Source organism: Puma concolor, chromosome B3 (genome assembly GCF_028749965.1).
Source record: "Puma concolor isolate L17-30 chromosome B3, mPumCon1.1.hap2, whole genome shotgun sequence".
NCBI lineage: Eukaryota > Metazoa > Chordata > Mammalia > Carnivora > Felidae > Puma > Puma concolor.
Window position 1 is genome coordinate 44,032,982 of NC_141672.1, and position 26,207 is coordinate 44,059,188.

Sequence of the window (26,207 nt, forward strand, 5' to 3'; positions counted from 1 at the left end):
TTTTAGATAATTCCAATCCATTTCACACAAACCTGAACTAGGTCAGAAAAATCCTTTTGAAGGGATATTAAATTGAATAATCCACTTAATTCATTTCTGTTTTATCACACAATCCAAAACTATCTTGGACAATAAACCTCTAAAACTGTTATTTCCATTTTCATTCACAATAAATCAATCTGGTTCTGTAAAAGCTGTTTTCAAAACTAAAATTTCTGGGGCACCTCGGTGGCTTAGTCAGTAAAGCATCTGACTCTTTATTTTGGCTCACGTCATGTTCTCGCAGTTTGTGAGTTTGAGCCCAACGTCGGGCTCTGCACTGAGAGTGCAGAGCCTGCTTAGGATTCTCTCTCTCTCTCTCTCTCTCTCTCTGGCCCTACCCAGCTCTCACTCACACTCTACTCTCTCTCAAAATAAAAACAAAAAAACCTTAAAATTTCTTTATGAAATAATAGCTGAAATACACACAAAAGTGGCCTGGTTGAACAACTCTGACAGCATTTTCTGATTTAAAAATAACTCATCTCAAATATATGTGGTTGTGTATATATGTATGTACATACATGTTAGGCCCAAAAGTACATTTAAAAATTTTAAGTAGGCTTCACGCACAGCATGGAGCCCAACATGGGGCCCGAACTCACGACCCTGAGATCAAGAGTAGGACATTTAAATGACAGAGCCATACCCAGGCACCCCACATTAAAAAACTTTGTGACCTAAGGTTGTAAATTAGGGAAAATGGAAATCTATATAAATCTATGATATAAAACTGTAGGACAGCTACATTTCACAATTAATAAACCATCCCAAAGAAGAAAGAATCAAAACCACTAGACACAATACATTTGGACAATACTTCCAAATTGGATAGGAATTTCAAACAAATCTTCTTTTGACCAAGGTAGTAAAGGGCGAACAAAGTATTTTATCAGTTCATGCTTGGACTAGATTGACTCTTCCTAATTAAGAATATGTAGGAGCAAAAATCAAGTGGTGCTCATTGTTAAAAAATAAAAGCCCAATGTGGCACCTGGGTGGCTCAGTCAGTTAAGCGTCCAACATCCACTCAGGTCATGATCTCATGGCTCGTGGGTTCGGGACCCATGTCAGGCTCTGTGCTGACAGCTCAGAGTCTGGAGCATGCTTCAGATTCTCTGTCTTCCTCTCTCTCTGCCCTTCCACCATTCATGCTCTGTCTCTCAAAAACAAGTAAAAAATGTTAAAAAAAATTTTTTTAAAATTACAAAAAAAATAAAAGCCCAATATATAATGTACTCTAATAAGATATTCGTAGAGAGGAAGGCCTACCCTGCTATTTTTTCCTGAGAAATTGCTGATGAATATGTAAGAATTACTAAACTGCTTATCAATTTTTCCAAATAAAAGCTTCTCCACATATATTTGGAAGTCATACTATTAAATGTGTTCCTTTTTCAAGGATGGGAACTGAAAAAATCTTGGCAAGATTAAGACTTAACTCTACAAGGCCAATCGCTTGTCAATCTACAAAACTTGAAAACTACAAGTTGTATGAAATAGAAATTCCCAAATTCCAGAATGCTATACATAGGAAAACAGAGGAAGCCAGAAAGTTAAATTTAGAATAAACAGAAATACTATAGTACATCACTGGTAATAAGTTTAAGAAGTTCAAAAAGGCACTAAAAGATAAAAATACCATGAACTCAAAAATGGCAAAGATAAATTAGTTAAGAACAGAAAAATTGACAGGGTCTCCCATTTGTATAGTACTCTACTATCACATCTGTTACAATTATTAGAAGAGCCATAAGAAACTGTCATTTTTGTTAGTCAGGTTTGGTCAAGTGCTGGCAATTTTCTACGGAAAGTTCAACCTCATACATTCCATTTGATCCATTACAGGTTATATATAGAAACCAAAAACATTTTGGAGGTTTTTAATCTCTTGAGATTATTGATGTTTGCCAGGACAATATAACTTGGGGACACAATGATCTTCCCTGAAGATCAAGGGTATGTCATTTTTCAGATTCTTACTTATTTCCATAATGAGGGGTCAGGTAAAGTTCTAACTTTACCTCTCTGCCACTAAATATCTGAAGCTTTTTTTTTTTTAAGATTTTATTTTTAAGTAATCCCTATATCCAACGTGAGGCTCAAACTCACTACCCTGAGGTCAACAGCAGCATGCTATGGGGCACCTGGGTGGCTTAGTTGGTTAAGCATTCGACTCTTGATTTCAGCTCAATTCTTGATCCAATGGATTGTAAATTAGAGCCCCGTATCAGGCTCTGTGTTGACAGCATGGAGCCTGCTTGGGATTCTCTGTCTCCTTCTCTCTGCCCCTCCCTGCTGGCTCGCTTGCACTCTCTCTCTCTCCCTCAAAAATTAACATTAAAAAAAAAAAAAGAGTCGGATGCTCCATGGATTGAGCCAGCCAGGCACCCCTAAATATCTGAAGATTTAAACATTTTTAAGTCACTCGGGTCCTTAATTTTTTTTTCATTAAAAAAAAAAAAATGAAGTTGAGCTAGATTATATTTAAGACCCGTTAGAGTTCTAAAATGATATGATTTAAAATAAACATACACACTTATATTTATTTTAAATTGTTCTTAGAGGAAATTCAAATTTTTTAAACGCCAACATAAAGGCCCCAATTCTAAGTGGCCTCTGATTAACTATTGTTTTCTGTTCCATATCTCCAGATACATACTTGCACTAATAAATCTTAGATGTCAACCACTTGTACATATCTCAATTTCCAGATATTCAGAATTTAATATTAAACAAACTATTAAGAACTAAAGTACAAATTAGCTGGCGAACTGGAAGGAGTCTACGTAAAATCAAAACTAAAGTTTAATATTAGGTTTATCAGAGTCGAAAATGGAAGACAAGTTGAGAGAGGTCCAGGTAATATCAGAACCCAAAGCTGACTAAATATTATATATACAACTATTTTCTGTAATTAATAGAAATACATATTTCAATTTAAGGTTTGACTCAGTCATATACTTTTGTGGGTAAATTTACAATTAAATCAATCTACAATTTTTAGCAATTACAGTGGCATTTAATGACACATATATAGTGCTATAAAATCATCCCCATATGCACTGACATAGGCATGTCTTAGAACTTCTATGTTGATACAATGGTTAGAATCCTGTAAGAGCAGTTTTGTAGAATATAAGATAGTTCCTACAGTTTAAACAAATATACTAAATTGAAGTTTAGCAAAGTGAACATAGAAAACAGCAGAACTACCATTATCTACAATTCTGAGGTTATATTTTTAGATTACCACCAACATACAGAATCAGAATCAGAAAGATGGATTTCTAAAGAACTGTCAAAACATCTTGGGGGGATGTGCAACGAAGTGCTAAGTGCAATTACGTCAATGCTAAAACATAAATAGTAGTAGCTTCTCCCTTTACATAGCAAAAAATATTTCTTAAAAGCATGTTGCCTTTCTTTGGTGAAATTCAAGAAATAAAATGCTTCTGAGGACACGATACAAAACATACCTCCAGTTAATATTTAAGTGAAAGGTTTCAGAATAAAATTGGTCAATATTTTGGGGAAGAAACTATTGGTACTGCCAGTACTACATAAATTTAAAAAAAAACCAAGAAAACTATTTAGCTTGTTTCATAGCCAAATCTTCTTCACTTACATGGAAATCAAAAAATTCTGTCAACTGTGCTTTACACAGCCTGTGTCACTATTAATATGTACGTATATGGATGATCAGTTTCTTAAAGGAAAAAATGAGATTAGTAACAGTTTCACACTTAAGTTTCCTACATTCCACAAAACGGTATTTTGTTCGAGCTTCAGGGTCTTTCAGCCACCAGAAGTGTTAGTAGTGCCTTCTACAATCTAGCACCAGAAAGCAGGCTGGCTACAACTGCTAATTGTCCTGAATTGTCCTGTCGAAGTAAAAGGAAACAATCTCCATAATTACGGAAAACGCTTGTAAGATTTAATTCCCCAATGTGGCCACAGCAAGTTTACTGACAATCATGTTCACCAAAACATGTTTATGCATACACTCTTCCCTGATTACGGCTGTAATTGAGAGATTAATAAAGCCTGTATCCGAACAGAACCATGTTCAAATTAAATGATTGCAGAGTGCTTTGAGGATGAGGGAGGGTAATTAAAGACGGTTAAACATGATTATAAGCTAATATAAACAGAATCGAAGACCCCCAACATGCATCATACAGGCTTGTTGCATTTACATAAGTACCAAGTTAAGCCAGATCAAGAAGTCTTACCTTCAAAACAGTTTCATTAAAAAACTAGGAGTGTGGACACGCACTTTACATCATGTAACGTACTATGAAACGCAGAAGTATACATCCACTGCCACTCTCAGCCCTCACACTCCCTGCCCTGCACGGCCTGGATCTCTCTGCTGCGTTCACCCTCTTTGCATTCCATCCACTTACCAAGAAGCACAGCTGTGGCCAGTTGTGGATAAAATATCTATAGGTATAAATGGAGTAGGGTTCAGACAGATCTTTGGTGATCAGTCTCATGATATCGGGCATTTGTAGCTCGGATTCATATCGGACATAACGTATCGTCCGATCCTCCCCAGGCTCAACCTCCCGGCCTGAGGGGCTTCTTAAACTGCAGCCGGCGGTCAGGGATGAAGACAGCAGCCGCACCTGCTCATCTTCCTCCTCCTCCTCCTGCTCCGTGCCCTCCGCCAGTCCATTGCGGGCCGCCGCAGGATCGCTCGCCGCCACTGCCTCCGCCGGGCTGGGGAGCGCAGTTCTTCCATTATTGGGGAGGCAGTGAGGGGGGCTCTCGCCCGAGTGTACCCCAGCTCCTTTTGTTGCAGTCGCTCTGGGCCCCCCGTCGGGGGTGGCCGTGGTCGTGGCCGCCTCGGCCGCGCTCAAAACCTTGCTCTTGAGAGAGGCGGCCGCCCGGAGGTGCCGCAGTTCGGGGCTGATCAATCCGTTGAGCTGCTGCTGCTCCTGCGGCGGCTGAGGGCAGCGGAGGCACGGATGCCCCTTGGCCGCCGCCGTCGCCTCGCCGCCCGCCGGGCTCCTGCCGCCGCCGCCTTCGTGCTCCTCGTCGTCCTCCTCGTCCTCGCTGCAGCAGGCGAGGGCGGCCCCCGCCGGGAAGGGACAGCGGGGCTCGGCCGCCGCCGAGGCCGGAGGTGCTGGTGGTGGGAGGAGGCTGCTAGGCCCAGGCGGTACCTCCGCCATCCTAGAGGCGACACAGACCGAGAGGGGAGGCCATGAGACCCCGCGGACGAGCGCGGAGCAGAGAGGGCGTCGGGCGGGGGGAGGGGGGGGCGGCGAAGGTGGAGGGGGGGGAAACAAAGGCAGAAACCGTCCCTCACGGAGCAGCCCCCCCAATTCCGCGCCCCCCCCCCGCTCTTCAGCGCCGCCCAGCTGTTCAGCCGGCCACCGTCCCCGTCCGCCCGCACCCATCCGCTGGCCCTGTCACCCCCGGCCCCTCCCTGTCCCCTCCGCGAGGCTCACCCCGCACAGGTCCCCGCCGCCACTGCCGCCACTCCTCTTCCTCCTCAGCCGCCGCCGCCGCCTCCTCCGCCGCCGCGGCCGCCTCCACCGCCGCCAAGGTTCACACTCAGCCGCCGTCGCCGTAAAGCGCCTCGGCTGTTACCCCGGGTAAAGTTTCCTAGGCCTGGCTTTACGACACTTCCCTGCCTGCCGGCTGCCGGGGCCAAGGGAAAGGGGCGTGGAGGGAGGTGACCTGTGGAGGGGCGGGGACGAAGGTGTCTCCTGTGGGCTCTGGGGGAGGCTGCGTGCTAATGGGTGGGGCTGTGGGGCGGGGAAGTCGCTGAGGGCTTTGGAGTCTCCGGCGCCTAGTGCACTGTCCTCGGCGTTGGGACTCCTCAGCCCGCGGAGCTTGCGACGCAGGACCGGGGAGAGATAGGCGGGACGGGCGCTCCCTCTGCCAACCCCGTCGCCCCCACGGAGCTGTCGCGAAGCCCGCCCGCTTGTGGCTTGTTGACCACGCCACTCTCCTAAAAATGCTCTTCCTCAGCTGTGCTACCTTTGCCCTGACCCGAGGAGCGGCGGGGGAGGAAGGCAGAGAAAGGAGGGTGGTTACCCGAGTCCCTTAAAAATGGAGCAAAACGGGAGAAAATCGAGAGAGACAGGAAGTTAAAAGCTGTTGAAAACTGGTTTGTTTGCAGTGTGAATTAAGTTTAACTATTCTGCCCCTTTGAGACCAGAGACGGTGGACAGATAGTCCTCTTCCTCTCTCCTTGTCCCCTTCACTCCGCCCAGGAATTTAGAGGTAAATGTGATTTAAAGTGCTAGACAGATGCAAGCACGCCTGGGGAAGAGTTAGAGATGGTGGAAGAAAGTGACAACGTCTGGTAAAGCACACTCCTAAACTTATGACACAAATTGTCACCGGGAAAGACACGTCCTGAACCTTCTCCCCAGTCACTCCACCAAGTGGTCTGCCCAGGCGGATGCAGATAGAACAGCCGCACGCACTTGAGCATGTGGCTGCGCTCTTTCCCCTGTAGTCCGCAATCGGTGATTTCCAGCAGTTCTGTTCTTGTAACTCACCAGCCCACGGAGCAAACTCAAGTTTTTTGAAAACTGATTTGTAGAGCTAGTCATGTCAGCAGCAGATGGATGTTTTCAGGGACATAATCTGTGACTGATTATGTTTACAACTTTTCCGCCTTGATCTAAACTCTAGAAAGTGGCCTCTACTGTAGCATAGCAGTTAGGTACAATTGTTAGGATCCTTGTCACTAAAGACAGCAAGGAAAAGCTATCACGTTCCATCTAGAAGTTCAATCTGTAGTGATAAAAATAATGTGTTACTCTGTGCTAGCACTGCTGTAAGTATCTTGCATGTATTTATTAACTCATTTATAGGTTTTTACAAAAACTGATTTATAGGTTTTTGTAGAAATACTGGCATCTGTGTACAAAGAGATGTAAATGTTTATTTCAGCCTTGTCTATAATAGGAAAAAATAAGTCCAAACCACCTAAGTGTCTATCAATACAGGATGATTAAGCTTAAGATACCAAAATACTATAGTTAATTATGTTATTGTTTGAAAGATTGAATATGATAGAATATATTGAATAATTAATAATAAAATATATTGGTACACTTCCAGGTACTATGGTTGCATTGCAAATTACGCCCACAAGGTAGTGGTAAAAAACAACCATTTATTATGCTGACAGATTCTGTGCGTCAGGAATTGAGATAGCACAGCAGGTATGACTTTTTTTCTGCTCCCTTATGCATAGGGCCTCAACTGGAAGGCTGAAGATTGAAATCCTCTGAAAAGTTTTCACTTTCATGTTGGTGATTGATACTGGCTGGAGGCTGCAGGCTGGAGACCTCAGCTCAACTCCCTGTAGACCTCTGCAGGTGGTCTCTTAATGTGGACTTGGTTGGGCTCCTCACAGCATGAGGGTTAGGTTCTAAGGGTGAGTATCCTAAGAAGAGCAAGAGCCAGGTAGAAGCATATTATGGTTTATCTGCCTTAGAAGTCATGCAGTGTCAATTCTGCTGCGTTCTCTTTACCCAGGCCCTTATAAAGCCTCATCCAGGTTCAGAGGCAGGGGAGATAGATTCTACTTCTTGATAGGGAGAAGCAAAGTTTGTAGAGAACATGTGGGACCAGAAATACTGCTGTGGCCATTTTTAGAAAACACACATTGTCTTAAGTGCTTAAGACCTTCTAAACACCCTAAGGAGGTAAAATAAACTAATAAGTACAATGGGATCCCATTGATGGTTTTTAAAAAGTACAAAATAAAACCATATTTTCAAATGTACATGCATTGTTTAACAATACATATTTTTCAAATGACATAGTTTCTAAGTTTAACCTGGGGGGCCAGCCAAAGAAACAATGATCTGTTCAAGTAGTGCAGGGGAAAAAATGGCCAAAGTGTCTCCACACAATTCCCCAAGACATGTTTAATTTTTACCTAGCAAAATGCCTCTCCGTATCTGTGGAATAACCCTGTCCTAAGAAAGATACGACTCCACTGTAATGAATCAGCGGCACCAAGTCTTACTGTTCTTTCCGTATTGTCACGTGGCACTGAGCTTTCCCACACCCAGGGGCTCACTTAATGTTGTCCCACAGTTATTTTCAGAGAGATGAGAATTATAAAGACCTACTTGAGGTCAGTGACTGAGTCTTCTTCACTTAGTGTTCACATATTTAATATATAAAAGGGGACCTATTGGGTTTTCTTTTTTTTTTTTTTAACTACATTATGCTATTCTCTCAGCAGTGCAGGATGTTTACAATTACAAAGTAAATTCTGGCCTCCTTCCTAGTGAATAAGCTAATAGGATCTCTGACATCTAAGCTCCAGTGACTTGTTTTATATCCCAGTATTAAGATCCCAATGATGATCCATCGACATCAGAAGACTTCCCTAAGAAATCTGTCCTTATATATGTAAAGCATTTTCAAACTCATGTTTGTGAGTAATATGCTGATATGGTGATAGCATTATTTTAGGTATAGAAATAGGATTAATTCACTTCAGCGCTTTGGGCATGTTTGCCTATTTTGAGGCATTGAAAAGGCAACTATCTCCGTGAGCAATGACTTCATGGGAAGGAGGAATAAATGGTCTTGGAGCAGGGAAGTGTAACAAGGGACAGTCTTTTATCTGGATAATTAGTATTTTCATTGCTTGGCAATATCTTATGATACAATAGTCACTTAGTTACTATTGTCTTTGTTCTCTTTTGAATAATGAAAGGACACACCTTAAGTTTTTTTTTTTTAGAAGAAAAACTCCTCATTAAATCAACTAAAATAACCAACATCAATTTTGAAACAATATCCTCAAGCAGCTTCCTTAAGTTAGCTTGAGAGGAGAAAAGTTCCTTCCTAACTCTAACAACTAGACATTTTTCTCTTATTGGCCAGTTTTCATAAAGGTAACTGGGAATGAAGATGTTAATAACAGATGTTTTAAGTTATCTTGACTCAGCAGGATGTCATGTTATGTGCCATAGGCACATATACTGAATAATTTAAATATTTGTATAGTTTTATGTGCCATGTGGCTCTTAATCCTACTAATCCTATCTATTATACATAAAGCCTTGAATATGAGTGTTCTTTGTTTTATCTTAGATGAAAGAAAGGGGATACATCGAATTTGAGGTCTATAGAATTTAATCAAAGGATGAATATAAGGATGTTGTTTTACCACCTGCAATCCTGGAACACTACGAGATTCCCAGGTAAAGTGCTTTAATTAACAACTTGATTTTTCCCTTTGAATTTGAGGAAGTGACATTCTGTTCTTTTAATGCTGTGTCCCTTTGAGAGCAGTGTTTGGCAGTCCCAATTGTAGGCACAGATTTCGTTTGTATAACTGAGGCCCCAGGGGAGTATGAGAAACGGGAGAGGACTATGGGCAAATGGTCACTATTTCTGTTACTTTCAACCTCGTACTTTCATAACGTGCCAAGGGCAGGGACAGGCTGATTCTCCTATCTCCACCTGGGTAAGTGAGAGGTGCTGGGCAGAATCATATATTCCTCTATATTAAAGCCATTGAAAATATTTGGTCTCCAATTTAGCTATGCTCTCAGCTGTCGGTACTCTAGAGTTGTTTTTACCAGTTTTCGAGGCTAGCTTCATCTTTGACCACTACTTGCTTCACACTCTCCTTCTCAGCAGATGCCCCTGCCTCCGCGTCGCTAGGAAAAAGGAACTCTTCCAGAGACGCACTTGCGCCACTCCCACCCCCCCACCCCGTGTCAATAAATGCATCTATATCTGCACTTATCCTTATATCCTTCCCCCTCAGTTTTAGAGGGTAGAAGATGACCCAATTCTTCAAGACTAATACCTCTCTCTAGTCTCCTTTTTTTTTAAAAGTTTTATATATATATATATATATAACTTTATTTTATATATATATAAAATATATAATATATTATATATATAATATTATATATTATATTATTATTATATTATATATTATTATATTATATATAATATTTTATATATATTTTAAATATATTTTATATATAATAATTATATATTATTATATATTATTATTATATATATAATATATATTATATATAAAATGTGTATATATTATATATATATATATAACTTTATTTTTTAGAGCAGTTTTAGGGTAAAAAGTAGAACGATACACTGTTTACAGTTTCTTTCAAGTCTCCTTTGGGAGCTGTCCCATCATCGTTCTCTCTCCTGAATTTTCAGTGGTACGTTTTCTGGCTGTTGCCTCAAAGCTTATAAATGCACCCCATCTGGAGACTCCTCCTACCATCCTTTCTCTCTCTGCTTTCCATCACAGTGAAACCGCTAATCTGTAGTAGGTAGCCACAGTCTGCACTCAGGTGCAAGTCTCTTGTTAGCCAATCAGTTGGCTTCCACCTCAACCCTTCCACGGTCACCTCTCCGGCAAAAGTCACTTGTATGTCCCAAAGGCTAGTCCCATTAGTCTCTTGAACTCTCACGTCACTTTATTTTCCCATGGCATTTGATCCTGCTATGCCCTTCCGAAACTCCTTCCCTTGGCTTCTGTCCTAATACACCTTTGCCCTCCTCCTCTGAACACCCCTCAGTTTTTCTTTTTTTTTTTTTTAATTCTTTTTTAATGTTTTTATTTTATTTTTGAGACAGAGACAGAGAATGAGCAGGGGAGGGGCAGAGAGAGAGGGAGACACAGAATCTGAAGCAGGCTCCAGGCTCTGAGCTGTCAGCACAGAGCCCGACGCGGGGCTCGAGCTCACAGACCATGAGATCATGACCTGAGCAGAAGTCGGACACTTAACCGACTGAGCCACCCAGGCGCCCCTCCTCAGTTTTTCTTGATATAGTAGACTAAAATCATCACAGCAGTAGCTAGCATTTATTATGGACCTACCATATGTTAAGTATCTTATAAGCAATAACCCATTTTAGTTCTCACAATAGCCCAATGAAATAAGCAGCATAAATTGGTGGTTAGAAGCCAGACCAGAATTGGGTGACTGGCCTATTCCTGAGTCAGTCACCGGAAACCCAGTTATTGGGTATACTCTTACATCAATGAGGCAAATTTGAGGCTGAGAGTAAGATGAGCTTTTCCTGATATATATGGCTGGGGACCAGGGGAGCTGAAGAAATATCTATAATAAAATTGGGGTTCAAATCTTGGCTCTGCCACTTACTAGCTATGTGATCTTAGACAACTTAATGTCTCTGAATTTCAGATTGTTCTTATCAAATATGGCTAATACTGCATGCCTCATAGAGTTTTGGAAGGTTAAATGAATTAATATATATAAAGTGTTCAGACTAATATAAGCACATGGTGTGCCCTCAGTAGATGTTAGCCATTGTCCCATCCCACCCATCTATCCTCAACATTTCTGCCACTGTCGTCCTCATAAAATGCAAACCAAGGGTGCCTGCGTGGATCAGTGGGTTAAGTGTCATTCACAGTGTTACTTCAGCTCAGGTCACGATTTCACAGTTCATAAGTTTGAATCCGCATCGGGCTCTCTACTCTTGGCACGGAGCCTGCTTCAGATCCTCTGTCCCCTGCTTTTACTGCCTCACCTGCTCTCTCTCTCTCTCTCTCTCAAAAATAAATAAATGTTTCAAAAAATGCAAACCGATTATTTCAGTCTTTTGCTTAAACTTCTTCAGTGACTCCCCATTGCCTAATAATCAAATCTAATTGGGGTGCTTTGGTCACATATAACAGAAAAACCAACTCAATCTAGCTTTTAAGAAAATAAGGGAGTGAACTAGATCATGTAAAAGACTATCGATGACAAGGTGAACTTTAGGGTTAATTGGTTCAATGATATTATTTGAGAACCCAGGTTTCTTTCTCTCTCCTGCCTTTCATGAAGTCAGCTCCATCCTAAAGCTGCTTTCCTTCCTAGTTATAATACGGTTGCCATAAGTGTTTCGGGCTATGTGTTTCTTGATTCATGCCCAGTGAAAGGAAGGGACAGGCTTTCGGTAACTCACAGAGTTATTTTCCCAGAAGCCTCTAGCAAACCTCTCTTGGTGTCCCCCTTGATTATAATTGCTCATGTGCTATTCCAGAGTCAGCCAGTGGAAAGAGACTAGGTTTACCCCACTTATTAAATATGGATAATACTAGGCTACCTGGGACTAAGAGTGGGTGAGCTTCTTTGGAGGCATGCATGTTGGGGGAGAAAGGTGTATACTAACAAAACTGAGGTTCTGTTAGAAAGAAGAATGGGGAATGGATGTTAGGAAGGCCATGTTTTGTGTTCACTGCGTAGACCAGACACTCTTGATCATCTTATTTTGAAGCACAAGTTATTTCTTGCCATTCACAATTTCAACTGAAAGCATTCATTTAATAATTATTGTATATATGAATGAGTGAACTTTGTTTTTTTTTTTTTTTAATTTTTTTTTTCAACATTTATTTATTTTTGGGACAGAGAGAGACAGAGCATGAACAGGGGAGGGGCAGAGAGAGAGAGGGAGGCACAGAATCGGAAACAGGCTCCAGGCTCTGAGCCATCAGCCCAGAGCCTGACGCGGGGCTCGAACTCCCGGACCGCGAGATCGTGACCTGGCTGAAGTCGGACGCTTAACCGACTGCGCCACCCAGGCGCCCCTGAATGAGTGAACTTTGAACCAAACTACTACTTGTAATACCCAAAATGTGTAAGATGATTTTCTGGCCTGTGTATCTGTGCTCATCCTGCTACTGGTTTTTAAAATCATTACCTCCACCATTCCTAATTTCTCTCTCTCTCTCTCTCTCTCTCTCTCTCTCTCTCTCTCACACACACACACACACACACACACACACACACACACACACACACACGCCTACCTTCTCACCACTTGCAAAACTGACTTCTCCCTCCTCTGAGTTCTTCCGATTTCTGTGACCAAACTTACTCATGGCTTCTTTGCTCTTCTGTGGCTTCTTTTAGAAGACTTTTTTTTTTAATGTTTATTTATTTATTTTTGAGAGACAGAGAGACAGCACACAAGTGATAGGCAGAGAGAGAGGGAAACAGAATCCCTCTGTTTGAGTGAGCCTCAAATTGACAAACTGTGAGATCATGACCTAAGCCAAAATCAAGAGTTGGATGCCCGACCAACTGAGCCATCTAGGCACTCCTAGAATAGAAGACTTTTAAGGATGGGAATTGTGTCTTACTTCTCTTTTTACTGGTAGATGCATAATACATAATTCTGAATGCATGAATCAAAGATTGATCTTGCTCTACACCTTTTCAGATTGTAAATGTCTCTCGGTATAAATGTCTTTAAACACGTTTATTTATACAGGACTTCTCATCACTAGAAGTGGTAAGAAAAGTATCTTCAAAGGTCCTAAGAATCTAGTAGTATCTTCTAGGGTCTTTCACTTCAGATTCTTCTTATTAAAATAAACACTTACAGGATTGGCTAGGGGTGCATACTTGTCTTTCTCGCATTGGTCTGAAGTTGGAAGCAGGGACGAAAACTGGAGAAGCTGTCAGTCATTAATCAAGTCCTGGTCATTGGGGTCAGTTGTTACAAAAGTTGCTTTGGATTCCCACGTTGTTAGCAGAGGTAGCACTCTGGCTTCCTCCAGGTTCAAATCAGAGCAGCCTGGCTTCCTGGGTTGTTCACTGTAGATGGGGGTTGGTGGGCAGGTTGCTCCGGGTTGTGGGTCAGAGCTCTGTTTTTATGTGTGTCTGGCCATTGTTGGCTACTATAGTCGGTATCAGAAGTCAGGAATGTGGAGGAGGGTCAAAGAGAGAGTTTTGAGGTGCTGGAAATATTTATAATCTGTTTTTTTTTTTAATCTGAATACTGGTGATTTCAGGAGTGTATACTTTTTATAGACATGTATTGAAGTGTAAACTTATGATTTATGTATATATGTGATATTTCAATACAGAATTTAATTTTTTAATAATTTCGTTAAAAGTAAAAAAAAATCACTTAGAGATGCAGTTCTTATTGTTAAAATGAACCACTTTGAGACGACGTGTTCAATGACAACACAACAGTCTGCACGCACATGACTGACTGAATTGTTTGGGCTGTGGGTCACCCCAGCTTGCATGAAATGCTTTAGTGAAGAGACACTTTCATCACTAGGGACCTGAGTCTGGAAACCAATCCAGGAAAAGTAAGTGATTTTGTAGATTTTGTTTGAATATTGCATTAAAACACAAACTATGTGAAGCAAAGTAGTTGTTTCATTACTTTCTTTCTGAATGGGAAAATATAGAAACAAGACATTAAGAAGCTAGGTTTAGAAAGCAAAAAGAGAGCACAGTGCTAAGAATATGTTGTGTTCATTGGGAATGTGTAGGTCTCTAGTCTTAATATATTTTGATTTGTTGTTCATTTTCATATGTGTACAAAAGTGTAAAATCTAAAATGCAACCTGCAACCCTAGTAAAGAAATAAAAAGAATATGATGGCCAAGGTATTTGTTATGTTATATTTATACACTGTAATGGAAGTCCCTAAGTAATCTATAAACTCACAGCTGCTTCTCAGAGTTCTTATAGGAGAAACCTTTGAAGTTCAGGGAGTGGTTAATGGCTCCTTTGATCTTCTTAGTCCTTTTGCACTTCAGGGAGCTTTGGAGGAGGGCAACTTTGCTTATCACTGAACCTATTGTTAAGCTAAAAAAAAAAAAAAACAACAAAAAAAAGCAACTTCCTAGATCTATTGAGATAGGTGGTGCAGGTGAGGGACTTTCCCAGACTAGCTGTAGAAACTGCTCCTTCTGGCCTGTTCCAAAGAGGCAGTTCTGCCCAAATTACCTCTCCCCTAATCAACTTACAGTACCTGTATGGTTGGTTAATTGCCTCCACCCATCCTTTTTTAAAAATGTCCATCTTATTTGTGTTTGGCATATTAATATGTGCATTAATTTACTTTCCAAAACTTTTCATGAAATATTCTTTAATAGAATTGTTTTCCCTTGAGAAATATGAAAAACTCTGAACATGAGGATATTTGAGAAGTCAGATTCAAGATGATTATAGTTCTTGGGGTGCCTGGGTGGCTCAGTCAGTTAAGCAACCAACTTCGACTCAGGTCATGATCTCGCGGTTTCATGGGTTCGAGCCCTGTGACGGGCTCTGTGCTGACAGCTCAGAGCCTGGAGCCTGCTTCAGATTCTGTCTCCGTCTCCCTGTACCTCTCCCCGCTCATGCTGTCTCTCTCAAATATAAATAAACATTAAAAAAATGTAAAAAACATAAAGATGATTAAGTTCTGTAGTGTCTTCTAGTAGCATCTACATTAAAGGTCATTGTATCATTGAATCTATTAAGTATAAAATATTTGCATTTTTACATCTATTCAGTAAAATATTTTTATTAAAAAAATTTTTTAAATGTTTATTTATTTTTGAGAGAGAGAGAGAGAGAGAAAGCGTGAGTGGAGGAGGAGCAGAAAGAGAGGGAGACACAGAATCTGCAACAGGCTCCAGGCTCTGAGTGGTCAGCACAGAGCCCGTGGCAGTACTTGAATTCACTAACTGTGAGATCATGACCTGAGCCGAAATCGGATAGTTAACTGGCTGAGCCACCCAGCCACCCCCAGTAAAATATTTTTAAATATATATGTGTGCTCTATGAAAAATGTTCATGCCTAGACTTTTGTCTTAAAACAATATTTGAAACAACTGCCTACCCATAAACGAATTTGTCTTTATATTATAAAGTTTTTTTAAGATAACTTCTGGTGTTTTAAACAAGGTAATACATGCTCATTCTGAAGAGAAATGCTGAAAAGTGTAAGGAAGAAAAGTGCCCTTTTTTTAATATTTATTTTTGAAGGAGAGAGAGCAGGGGTGGGCGAGAGAAAGGGGGACAGAGGATCCAAAGCAGGCTCTGTGCTGACAGCAGTAAGCCAGATGTGGGGCTTGAACTCTCTGACCATGAGAATCATGACCTGAGCCAAAGTCGGCTGCTCAATTGACTGAGCCACCCAGGTGCCCCGAGAACAGTATTTTACATGTGATGATGCTCAGAAGGAATCACAGTATATGATGCATTTTCTTCCAACCTTTCTATTATGTAAATATATAATATGTACTTTTATGTATGGGAGTGATTAGCTTATTTTGTATATGTAGTTTGTATGCTTTTATAAAAGGTATTGTATTATTTTCTTATGTCTTTAAAAATTATAATTATTTTATGAATTATAATATATTTACTCCCCTATTTTTGGATGAAAATATCTTTTTGTAAGGATTAGAAACAATTGGTTAATGTATCAGAGTGTCTCTTTTTTCCCCATAAGGGGCATGAAAATTAATTTGAAAAATCTCTTGAAATATATACACACATGCACATGTATCTGTTAAGTGAGAATAGGATTCAGGACTACAGTGCTGAATGAAGAACTCAAAGCATCCCCAGGACCACCACCATCACAACATGTATCATCTTTATATTAATATGCATTTTCATCAGTGAGAGTGAGTCTTCAGAGAAAGTTTTGGAGAAGTTGGATATAATCAAACAATCTCACTTATTCATCCATTTATTTAGTAAACATCTGTTGCTCCTCTGTTAGGCATTGTAGGTATCAAGGTGAAGGGCAGACTTAGCCCTTGCCCTCACAGACCCTATAGTCCTGATAAGGACAATCAAACCAGAGAATTTAGTAACATACAGAAAGGGCTATGACAAGGAAAGCAGTGATTATGGTAGGTGCATATTGTAGGGGCAGCTGTATTTTCCCAATGAAGGCAACATTTAACCAGAGACTTGAAAAGCAAGCAGGAGTTGGCTAAACAAAAGAGACTGGATGGTCAAACCCTGGGGAAGATCAGAATGCCTGGAAGGTGGAGTGAGGAAGCAGAAGAGGAAGCTGGAGATATAAGCCAAAGCCAGATCTTAAAGGGCGTTGTCAGCCACCATAAATTTAGATTTTATCTCGAGAGGTACTGGGAATCCGTTGAAGGTTTGTTCTTTGAAAAGATCACTCTCTCTGCAGTCTTGAAGATGGATGGGAATGGGAGGTAAGGGAGACAAGGATTATTGCCGAATTACAGGTGGGAAGACCAGCTCTTTAGCTATAATCTGACTGCAGGGTCCTTCCTATGTGATGGCTGGAAGTGAAATTCTGTAACCATCCTTCTTTTCATTCACCCATTCATCACATTTAGCTTTTCACCCTTTCAAACCAACCTAGCACATATTAAGCCCTAACTAAATGGCTGTTGCTTTTTTGTTCCTTTATGTGTTTGGAAAAGGAATCCATCACCTAACTCTACTTTTGCTCTTCTTCTAAAGAATGAAGTGTTAGAAGAGAAAGTATCCATCCTAAGGGACTTACCCACTTTTTTTTTCCTAATTGAGGGACTTCTCCACTTTCCTACAATGGCTCAACTATCCTGAGCCTATTGCCAAAGTCTTCATTTCCTGTATAAAAGCTTTCTGAGCTTGCACAGAAAGCCCATAAAATTCCTGATTTGTATAGAGGACAGTGCCTCGATTCTGCTCGATTTTGCAGTAACATGTAGGCTTCCCCCCACTGTAACAGTAATACATGTTCAACATAAACACAGAGAAGCGGAAAGAAAAAAAGCCACACATAGTGCCACCCTCAAATGATAACCATTATTAATATTTTGAGGCATTTTATTTTAGTCTTTGTCTATAGTTTAGGGAGAATTGCTTTTAGATCATTGTGATACAAACACACACACGTATATTTATATTCTGAATTTTTAAAACTTAACAACATAGAAAAAGTTCATGTTATTTTAAATATTACACTAAAATGTTAATTGTTGCAAAAATTTCACTGTATATATTCCAATCAAATTCAACACACAGCCATCTTTAGGTTGTTACCAATGTTTGTACTATAAATAATGCTATGATGAGTAGTTTTCAGCATAAATTTTTGGGGTACTTAGGATTGCACATTTGAGATAAATTCTTAGAAGCAAACCTAATAATCCTTTTTTAAGGCTTTTAGTATATACTGTCAATTTGATTTACAAAAGGGAGTGTACCAAATTTACTTTTCAACATATGAAAGTACTTGTTCTATTATTATTATTATTATTATTATTCAGAGAAACATAGAGCATGAGCTGGGAGAGGGACAGAGGGAGAGAGAGAATCTTAAACAGGCTCCACTCTCAGTGCAGAGCCTGACACAGGGCTTGATCCCACAACCCTGGGATCATGACCTGAACTGAAATCAAGAGTCGGACATTCAAACGACTGAGCCACCTGGGCACTCCAAGAGTACTTGTTCTAATTAGACAATATTAAAAAGAAAATTTTGCTAATTTAATAGGCAAGGAAAAATGTTTTCAAAATAATTTAAAATTTTAGCAGTGTATTTATATAGCCATAAAAACTAAGTAAGCTAAAGGGAGAAACTGACTGCAAGGATATTAAGCCAGACTTATCCTAACAGACAAATTGGCTGCATCTTCCATACCTTGGTAAAATGAGTACGAAGCGTCAGGGTTTTAGTATTCCTTGACATAATGCTAGATTTTTGTTTATGTATTTACTTCTGCTTGACTCTGCTTCTCTTAACTTTTGATCACAATATTTTATAAATTAACTCAGAGATTTAAAGGAATAGGTGTACCATAAACCATAACACTAACACTAACTACTGATCATGATGTTTTTTGTTTTTTAATTTAAATGTTATTTAGTTAACATACAGTGCAAAATTGCCTTCAGGAGTAGAGTTCAGTGATAAATCACTTAATACAACACCCTTATTGTATGTGCCCTCCTTAATACCCATCACCCATCTAGCCCATCTCCCACCCACCTCCATCCATCAACTCTCAGTTTGTTTTCTATCATTGAGTCTCCTGTAGTTTGTTTCCCTCTCTTCTTTTTCCCTCCTCCTTCCCATATGTTCATCTGTTTTGTTTCTTAAACATATTAGTGAATTGCTGATATTCCACCTATGAGTGAAATCATATGGTATTGTCTTTCTCTGGTTGACTTATTTCATTTAGCATAGTACATTCTAGTTCCATCCATGTTGTTGCAGATGGCAAGATTTCATTCTTTTTGATGGCTGAGTAATATTCCAGTGTGTGTGTGTGTGTGTGTGTGTGTGTGTGTGTGTGTGTGTGTGTATGTGTGTGTGTGTATATATATATATATATATATATATATATATATATATATATCACATCGTTATCCATTTATCAGTCAATGGATATTTGGGCTTTCTCCATAGTTTGGCTGTTGTTGATAATGTGCTATCAACATTGGGGTGCATGTACCCCTTCAAATCTTTATTTTTGTATTCTTTGGATAAATACCCTTATAGTGCAATTGCTGAATCATAGAGTAGCTCTATTTTCAGTTTTTTGAGGAAACTCCATAGTGTTTTCCAGAGTGGCTGCACCAGTTTGCATTCCCACCAGCAGTGCAAGAGGGTTTTCCTTTCTCTGCATCCTTGTCAACACCTGTTGTTTCTTGTGTTGTTCATTTTAGCCATTCTGACAGGTGTGAGGTAGTATCTCATTGTGGTTTTGGTTTGTATTTCCTTGATGATGAATGATGTTGGACATCTTTTCATGTGTCTCTTAGCCATCTGAATGTCCCCTTTGGAAAAGTGTCTATCCATGTCTTCTGCCCATTTCTTAACTGGGTTATTATTTCCTTTTTGGGTATTGAGTTTGAGGGTGGTTTTGAATATAAGGCTTTGAAGTTCATTTAGCAGCGAGTTTATTTTTTTTATTAATTTATTTTTTAATGTTTCAAGTTTTTATTTAAATTCTAGTTAGTTAACATAATATTAGTTTCAGGAGTAGAATTTAGTAATTCATCACATATACAGCATCCAGTGCTCACCCCAAGTGCCTTCCTTAATACTCATCAATCATTTAGCCCATTACCCCATCCGGCTCCCCTCCAGCAACCCTCAGTTTGTTCTCTATAGTTTTCTTTCCCCTATGTTCATCTGTTTTGTTTCTTAAATTCCACGTATGAGTGAAATCATATGGTATTTGTCTTTCTCTGAATGACTTATTTTGCTTTGCTTAATACTCTCTGGACCCACCCATGTCATTGAGTGAGTTAATTTTAGATGGAAAAGTTAAAAGCTGAATATTAAATTGATAAAAAATAATGACTTAACTAGAGAAAACACAAGAGGGCAATATTGCACAACAATAAATATGTTTGTATCAGATAAAAAATAACTCAGTATTTTTAATCAACTGTAATTTTTTCAATAGATGTTTAAAATCTTGTCAATATGTGTTATCTTTTTATTAACAGTGATAGAAGAGTGACTTTGCAAGAAAATCTAGTGCCAACATCAATACAATGAATTTTGCATGTGTTTGAGTTATGTTTTTTAATCCTCAAAAGAAGTGAATCTACTTTCCATTGACCACTACATATTGCCTGGTTTCAGTTTATAGAAAAGCTAGGAAGTTGATCCACTATAGAAGTGACACCAAAAATAAAATATTTTTTTTCTCCTGGAATATATATTTCAAAATGGAAGTCATTTCATTTTTTTCTGACTAGGAATATGTGATCCATTAAATCTCCATGAAAGAGATTTTTCTTTTAAAATAAAAATTTTTTAATAAAAAAATTAATGAAATGCTAAAGGAAGAGCATGTTCTAATGATTAGATAAGCAAACATGTATTTTTTTTGCATACTTTAATTTCCTGACATTTGAATAAGACTATAATCTTGATTAACTGACTAGGCCCTAAAAATTAAGAGCATGAGAAAATGAAATGTTTAAGACAATTACATGCACCTTTGTATGTGCAAATTCTCACAGATCTTGATTTCATCTACAAAGCAAGCACAGAGATAGTGTCTGTGTGGTCATACTTCCCATACCCTTAAACTAATTTGGAGTTTAGAGTGCCAAACAGGAGAGAGAGAGAGAGAGAGAGAGAGAGAGAGAGAGAAAGAGAGAAATAGGTGTTTTTCTGAGCATACTGGTGGGAGCAAGCCCAGAGGATTCTGTGATCAAGTACCTGGTACTTAGACAAGCAACATAACATAGTAGTTAATCACATGGAGAATGAATCCTCAGTTTCTGCCACATACTAGCTGTGTGACTTTGGGAAAATTCTTAACCTCTCTGTGCCTTATTTTTCTTATATGTATAGTGCAGTTATAATCATTCACATCTCATGAAGTTTATTTTGTATATTAAATGAATATATAAATACTTGGAGCAATGGTGCAAAGTAAGCTTTATTTAATAATTTCTATTATGCGAGGGAGCCTAGGAAAATCTCTAATGGAAATAAGAACCCAGATATTAAAAAATGAAACAGGCAGGAACCCTATTTGATATACTGAACCAACAAGAAAAAAAACTTGAGATTCTAGCAAGTTTTCTTTTTGTTTTTGAGTTTAATTATTTATTTTTATTTTTTAATTTTTTTTTTCAACGTTTATTTATTTTTGGGACAGAGAGAGACAGAGCATGAACGGGGGAGGGGCAGAGAGAGAGGGAGACACAGACTCGGAAGCAGGCTCCAGGCTCTGAGCCATCAGCCCAGAGCCTGACGCGGGGCTCAAACTCACGGACCGCGAGATCGTGACCTGGCTGAAGTCGGACGCTTAACCGACTGCGCCACCCAGGCGCCCCTAATTATTTATTTTGAGAGAGAGAGAGAGCACAAGCTGGGGAGAGGCAGAAAGAGAAGGTGAGAGAGACAGAGAGAGCTTGACATGAGGGTCGAACTCATGAACCATGAGATCATGACCTGAGCTGAAATCAAGAGTCAGATCTTAACCAACTGAGCCAGCCAGGCACCCCAGTTATGACCATTTTTCAAGGTAAGGGCTAAGGGGTTTTTTTTCTATAGTTCCTAGGGAGAAGGACTCAGAAATTAACAATAGCAATTTACTAAATGCTGTAAAAGTTTTGTTCACATTAGCCATGTAGAAACCATATCTGCTTCTTCCTCCACTGTGAGGAATGGTTAGTTATTCTAAAGTCATTTGTTTAATGCCCATAAAACTCTTTATTAAAGAGACCCTTAAGGTCCAGTGCTGTTACTCACAGAATCCGAACTAATGAGTATGCTTCAAATGGTGGAGTTAGGATACAGGTTTCCTGAGAAGGCAAATGAGACAAGCAACACCTTCTAGAAGGAAATAAGCAGAGGCTTATTTCTGTCATATACAACATGACTTGTGGTACAAGATGGTTCGGTCAGGTCACTTTCATATTCAGAAACTAGTTTCTCTTCAGGCAACCCTGAAATTGATATATGAGTTCAAGATATATGAGTTCTATTCTTGTCACTGCCATTGCTATGTTCTGAGCACAGGTAAAGGATTCTCTGTGATTCTTTTTGTTCTTTGAGTGAATTTTTCATGTCCTTTATCATGGTTTCTAAGTTGTTTGAAATATAGAGTAGATAGTTAAATGAGTCATTTAAAAAATTAACAATGCTGTACTTTTGCTTTGTAGTATTCCATCTATATTTTAGTTTCCACTTTGGATAGAGTGGTTAAACTCTGACAATATCTTGCTAGGAAGAAATAATCACAGTAATTTAAGTGCTTGTGCACATTTCTACAGAGGTCATTTTGAAATATCAATGAAAATTTCTATCATATCCCTGTGGTGCTTGAGCAATTCTGAGTGCTATTGTGGTTTGAGAGGGTGCCCAGTGGGCTGGGAAGATTTCTTTAGGGAAAATTGCCTGGCTGACTTTATTATAAGTTTATCTTGGTGAATTACTTAAAGTTATAGCTTTAACTTTTCAAGTTCTGGCATTTAATTTCCAAGTTCTGGGCTGAGCAGATTAGACCAACCAAGATTGTAAGAGACTGATTATAAATGCAGCTAACACTGTGCAAAAGATAAACACAATCCCCATCCTCATTGAGCTTAAGGGAGAGAAAGAGTAAACAAATAATTGCACAACTAATTATCAAGTTAAAAACTCTGAGTAAAAAGTCCTGGGAGCTATAGAGCATGTGACAGGGTATGATCATCAAGTAGATTATGAGAAAAGACTTTTTGTTTTTTATGGTATACATTGGTATCTTTATTTAGTTAAATATGTTATCATACTGTAATAAATAGCTGCATCTGTCTCCACAATAAATGTATCTATTCCACAGACTTATAATTTACAGTTTGCTTATCAGTGTTCTCCAGCTTCAAATTGCATCTTCACCTTCTGCTTTTTCTACACCTTTATGTAAGCCATTTCCAATTGTTGATACATTCTTTCTTCAAATATGCTAATATCACAGATCAAGTTATATGAAAGGAAGAAATTCTTTTAGCTTCAGAGTCTTGTCTTTCACTGTTTGTTGACGTCATTTGTCAAAATCTGGGGTGTTTGGGTGGCTCAGTTGGTTGAGGGTCTGACCCTTGGTTTTGGCTTAGGTCATGATCCCAGGGTCGTGGGATCAAGCCCTGCGTCCAGCTCCACACTTAGTGTGGAGCCTGGTTGGGATTCTCTCCTGTCTCCCTCTCCCACTTTCCCTGTTCATGCTCTCTCTCTCTCTCTAAATTAATAATAATAATAATAATAATAATAATAATAATAAAATAATGATAATGATAAAATAAATCTGAATTTGTGGGTTCCTTAGTGCCCCACTACACTCATGGCAAAAACAAAAACCATTCAGAAGTTAATGTATGCTCTGATCAAAGTCCTGTGCCTTCAGAATGAAGTAGCAGGAAACAGCCACCTAGCCAAGTGGCATAAAAATTTATAGCAGTGTTATTCACAATAGCCAAAAGGTAGAAACAAGCCTAATGTCCATTAACAGGTGAATGGATAAACAAAGTGTCATATGCAATGAACTATTATTCAGCATTGAAAAAGAATAAGGTTCTAATACATGCTACAATATGAATGAATCTTAAAAAAAATCATGCTAAGTGAAATATGCCAGACACAAAAGGACGAATATTACATAATTCCACCTATACATGAGATACTTAAAACAGCCAAATTCATAGGGATGGAAAGTAGATTAGAAGTTACCATGGGCTGTTGGGAAGGGAGACTGGGGAATTCTTGTTTAACGAGTATAGTCTATTTTTTTATTTAAAAAATTTTTTCTTAAATGTTTATTCATTTTTGAGAGAGAGAGAGCACATGAGCAGGTGAGTGGCAGTGAGAGAAGGAGACACAGAATCCAAAGCACACTCCAGGCTCTGAGCTGTCAGCACAGAGCTGGACGCCAGGCTCGAACCCACGAACTGTGAGATCATGACCTGAGCTGAAGTTGGATGCTTAACCAACCAAGCCACCCAGATACCACCTGAATTATACACTTTATGGCAAATTTTATGTAACATATATCTTACCATAATAAAAAGATACAAAAACAAAACAAAAACAAAAGACTATCTGAAAAGTTGGGAGAATGAGGGGAATACAGTCACCTGTTCAGATGCTGTCACTATGGGATGCCCAGTGCCTTGTATGTCAGTATTGTTTCTATTATAAAGCTAAAACATTTTTTTAATTTTTGTGTTTTTCTTTCTACACTGAATATTTTCAACATTTTTAGCTACCTTGTAGTTGTTTTATTGTCCCTCCAAAGTATTTTTGCATGCAAGGAATACTGTAGTATTATCATCATCATCATTATTATAAAATCTTGGATTGCTTTTTTTGTTCCAGTATCCTATTTATATTGAGGGTTTAGTGTACCTAATATTAGCCTGTAACAACATGGATTACAAGGAGAGTGTGGTAGGAAGGACAGTGCTGTAATATTTTGTGTGATTCTATTGAGCTTTTGTTCTTAGCATGTCCTTACTGTCAGATGGAATTGCAATTTTTTCACCTAGTTGTATGCCTTTTGGAGATGACATAGGCTCCTGTTGACCTCAAGAGGATGCGTGGATTAGGACAAGGTCTACAAAGAAAGTGTAGGACTGAAGATGGTCCTTCCAGTATGAGAAAACCCTTTTTACAGAATTAATAAAAATATATGCAAACCCTTTTACTTCTAACACCTATTTGGTCCTGTAGAAATATTTTAATCACCACATGTTGGGAGCAGAGCAGACTTGCTTTGATTTATAAGAAAAAAAAACAACACTCAAATTCGTAAGTTTTGGAATTAGCTAAACCTCTTTAAAAACTTGCTTTATGATATAAAAGGATCATAAGAAAATATACCATTATTCTTAAAATTATGGAAATTAGAGATATCTTTTATTATTTAAAATTATCAAATAATATATTTTCACTTAAAAAGCCAACAACAATGGCAGATAAAGAATAAATATGACAGTTTCCCACTTCACCCATCGCAGACAATACTGGTCTTCTGAAATAACCAATGTTAACAGGTCTATCTTTTGTCTATCTAGTATATATAAATAAAGTAAATAATAATAAATAAATAACGTAACAACAAATAAAATAATATATGTTATGAATATAATAACAAAACACATTGTTCTGTAACTTGGTGTTTCCTACATTTATTTGTTAAAATATTTAGGAAAGAAAAAATAGATTATTATTGTAAATATTGCCTCATTTCTTTGTTTTTTTGTTTCTCATTTCTTTTTGTTTGTTTCTCATTTCTTATGTTTTGCCCAGTGGGGAGCCCAATGCAGAGCTTGAACTCACAATCTTGAGATCAAGAGTCGGAAGCTTAACTGACTGAGCCACCCAGGTGCCCCACCTCTTGTTTCTTTATCCATGAAATAAGTATTAACAATAGAAAAACCTCAAAGTGTAAGAAAAAATTGTTTATGTCTGTTCCCCCTGTTTTATTGCAAGCTCTTTCAGGTCAGGGACTGTGTCTGCCCAATCTTTGTAGCCTCAGAACCTAACACAATGCTTGGCACAAGATAAATGCTCATTAAACATTTGTTAAGTATTGTTGACTCAATGGGCAGTATTTATCATCTTGTATTGGTAGAGTGTGGTCCTACAATGTGTGCTTCAGGGTACAATATATTGCTAATGCAGTGATGTGCTCATATAGTATGTGAACCTGGGCTGTTTAAGATACCACTACATATCACGTGGTGAAGGCCACAGGCTACTACCTGCCTTGAGAATTCAGGAATCCAAAGATATGAATCACGCACAGATGGTTTTCTTCTCCCAGAGCCCGGTAGAGGTGACATTCCTCTCTGTCAGATTTCTAAAATGCACACCATGAGCTTCAGGGAATCTCCGAATCCTAGATGGCTTTAATAAACAAAGAGTTTGGAAGGGCCTTTTAGTTTTTTGTATAACAGTGTTAA

The 26,207-nt window shown here is 39.0% G+C and overlaps 1 protein-coding gene and 1 pseudogene across 2 annotated transcripts in view; one reads left to right on the forward strand and one right to left on the reverse strand.

Annotated features, from left to right (window-relative positions):
• NAA30 (N-alpha-acetyltransferase 30, NatC catalytic subunit) overlaps nucleotides 1-5,633 on the reverse strand; it is a 22,159-nt gene extending 16,526 nt beyond the window's left edge. Inside the window, exons 1-2 of the mRNA XM_086709661.1 lie at nucleotides 5,496-5,633; nucleotides 4,449-5,217 (exon numbers count right to left, since the gene is read on the reverse strand). Of these exons, the coding sequence (XP_086565787.1) occupies nucleotides 4,449-5,216 (768 nt within the window). The 5' untranslated portion in view covers nucleotide 5,217; nucleotides 5,496-5,633. The remainder of the gene's footprint in view (nucleotides 1-4,448; nucleotides 5,218-5,495) is intronic.
• Nucleotides 5,207-25,846, forward strand: LOC147579938 (uncharacterized; annotated as a pseudogene). The gene is made up of 2 exons (XR_015252350.1): nucleotides 5,207-9,233; nucleotides 25,552-25,846. The product of XR_015252350.1 is annotated as an uncharacterized LOC147579938 (transcript).
• Nucleotides 25,847-26,207: the final 361 nt, after the last annotated feature.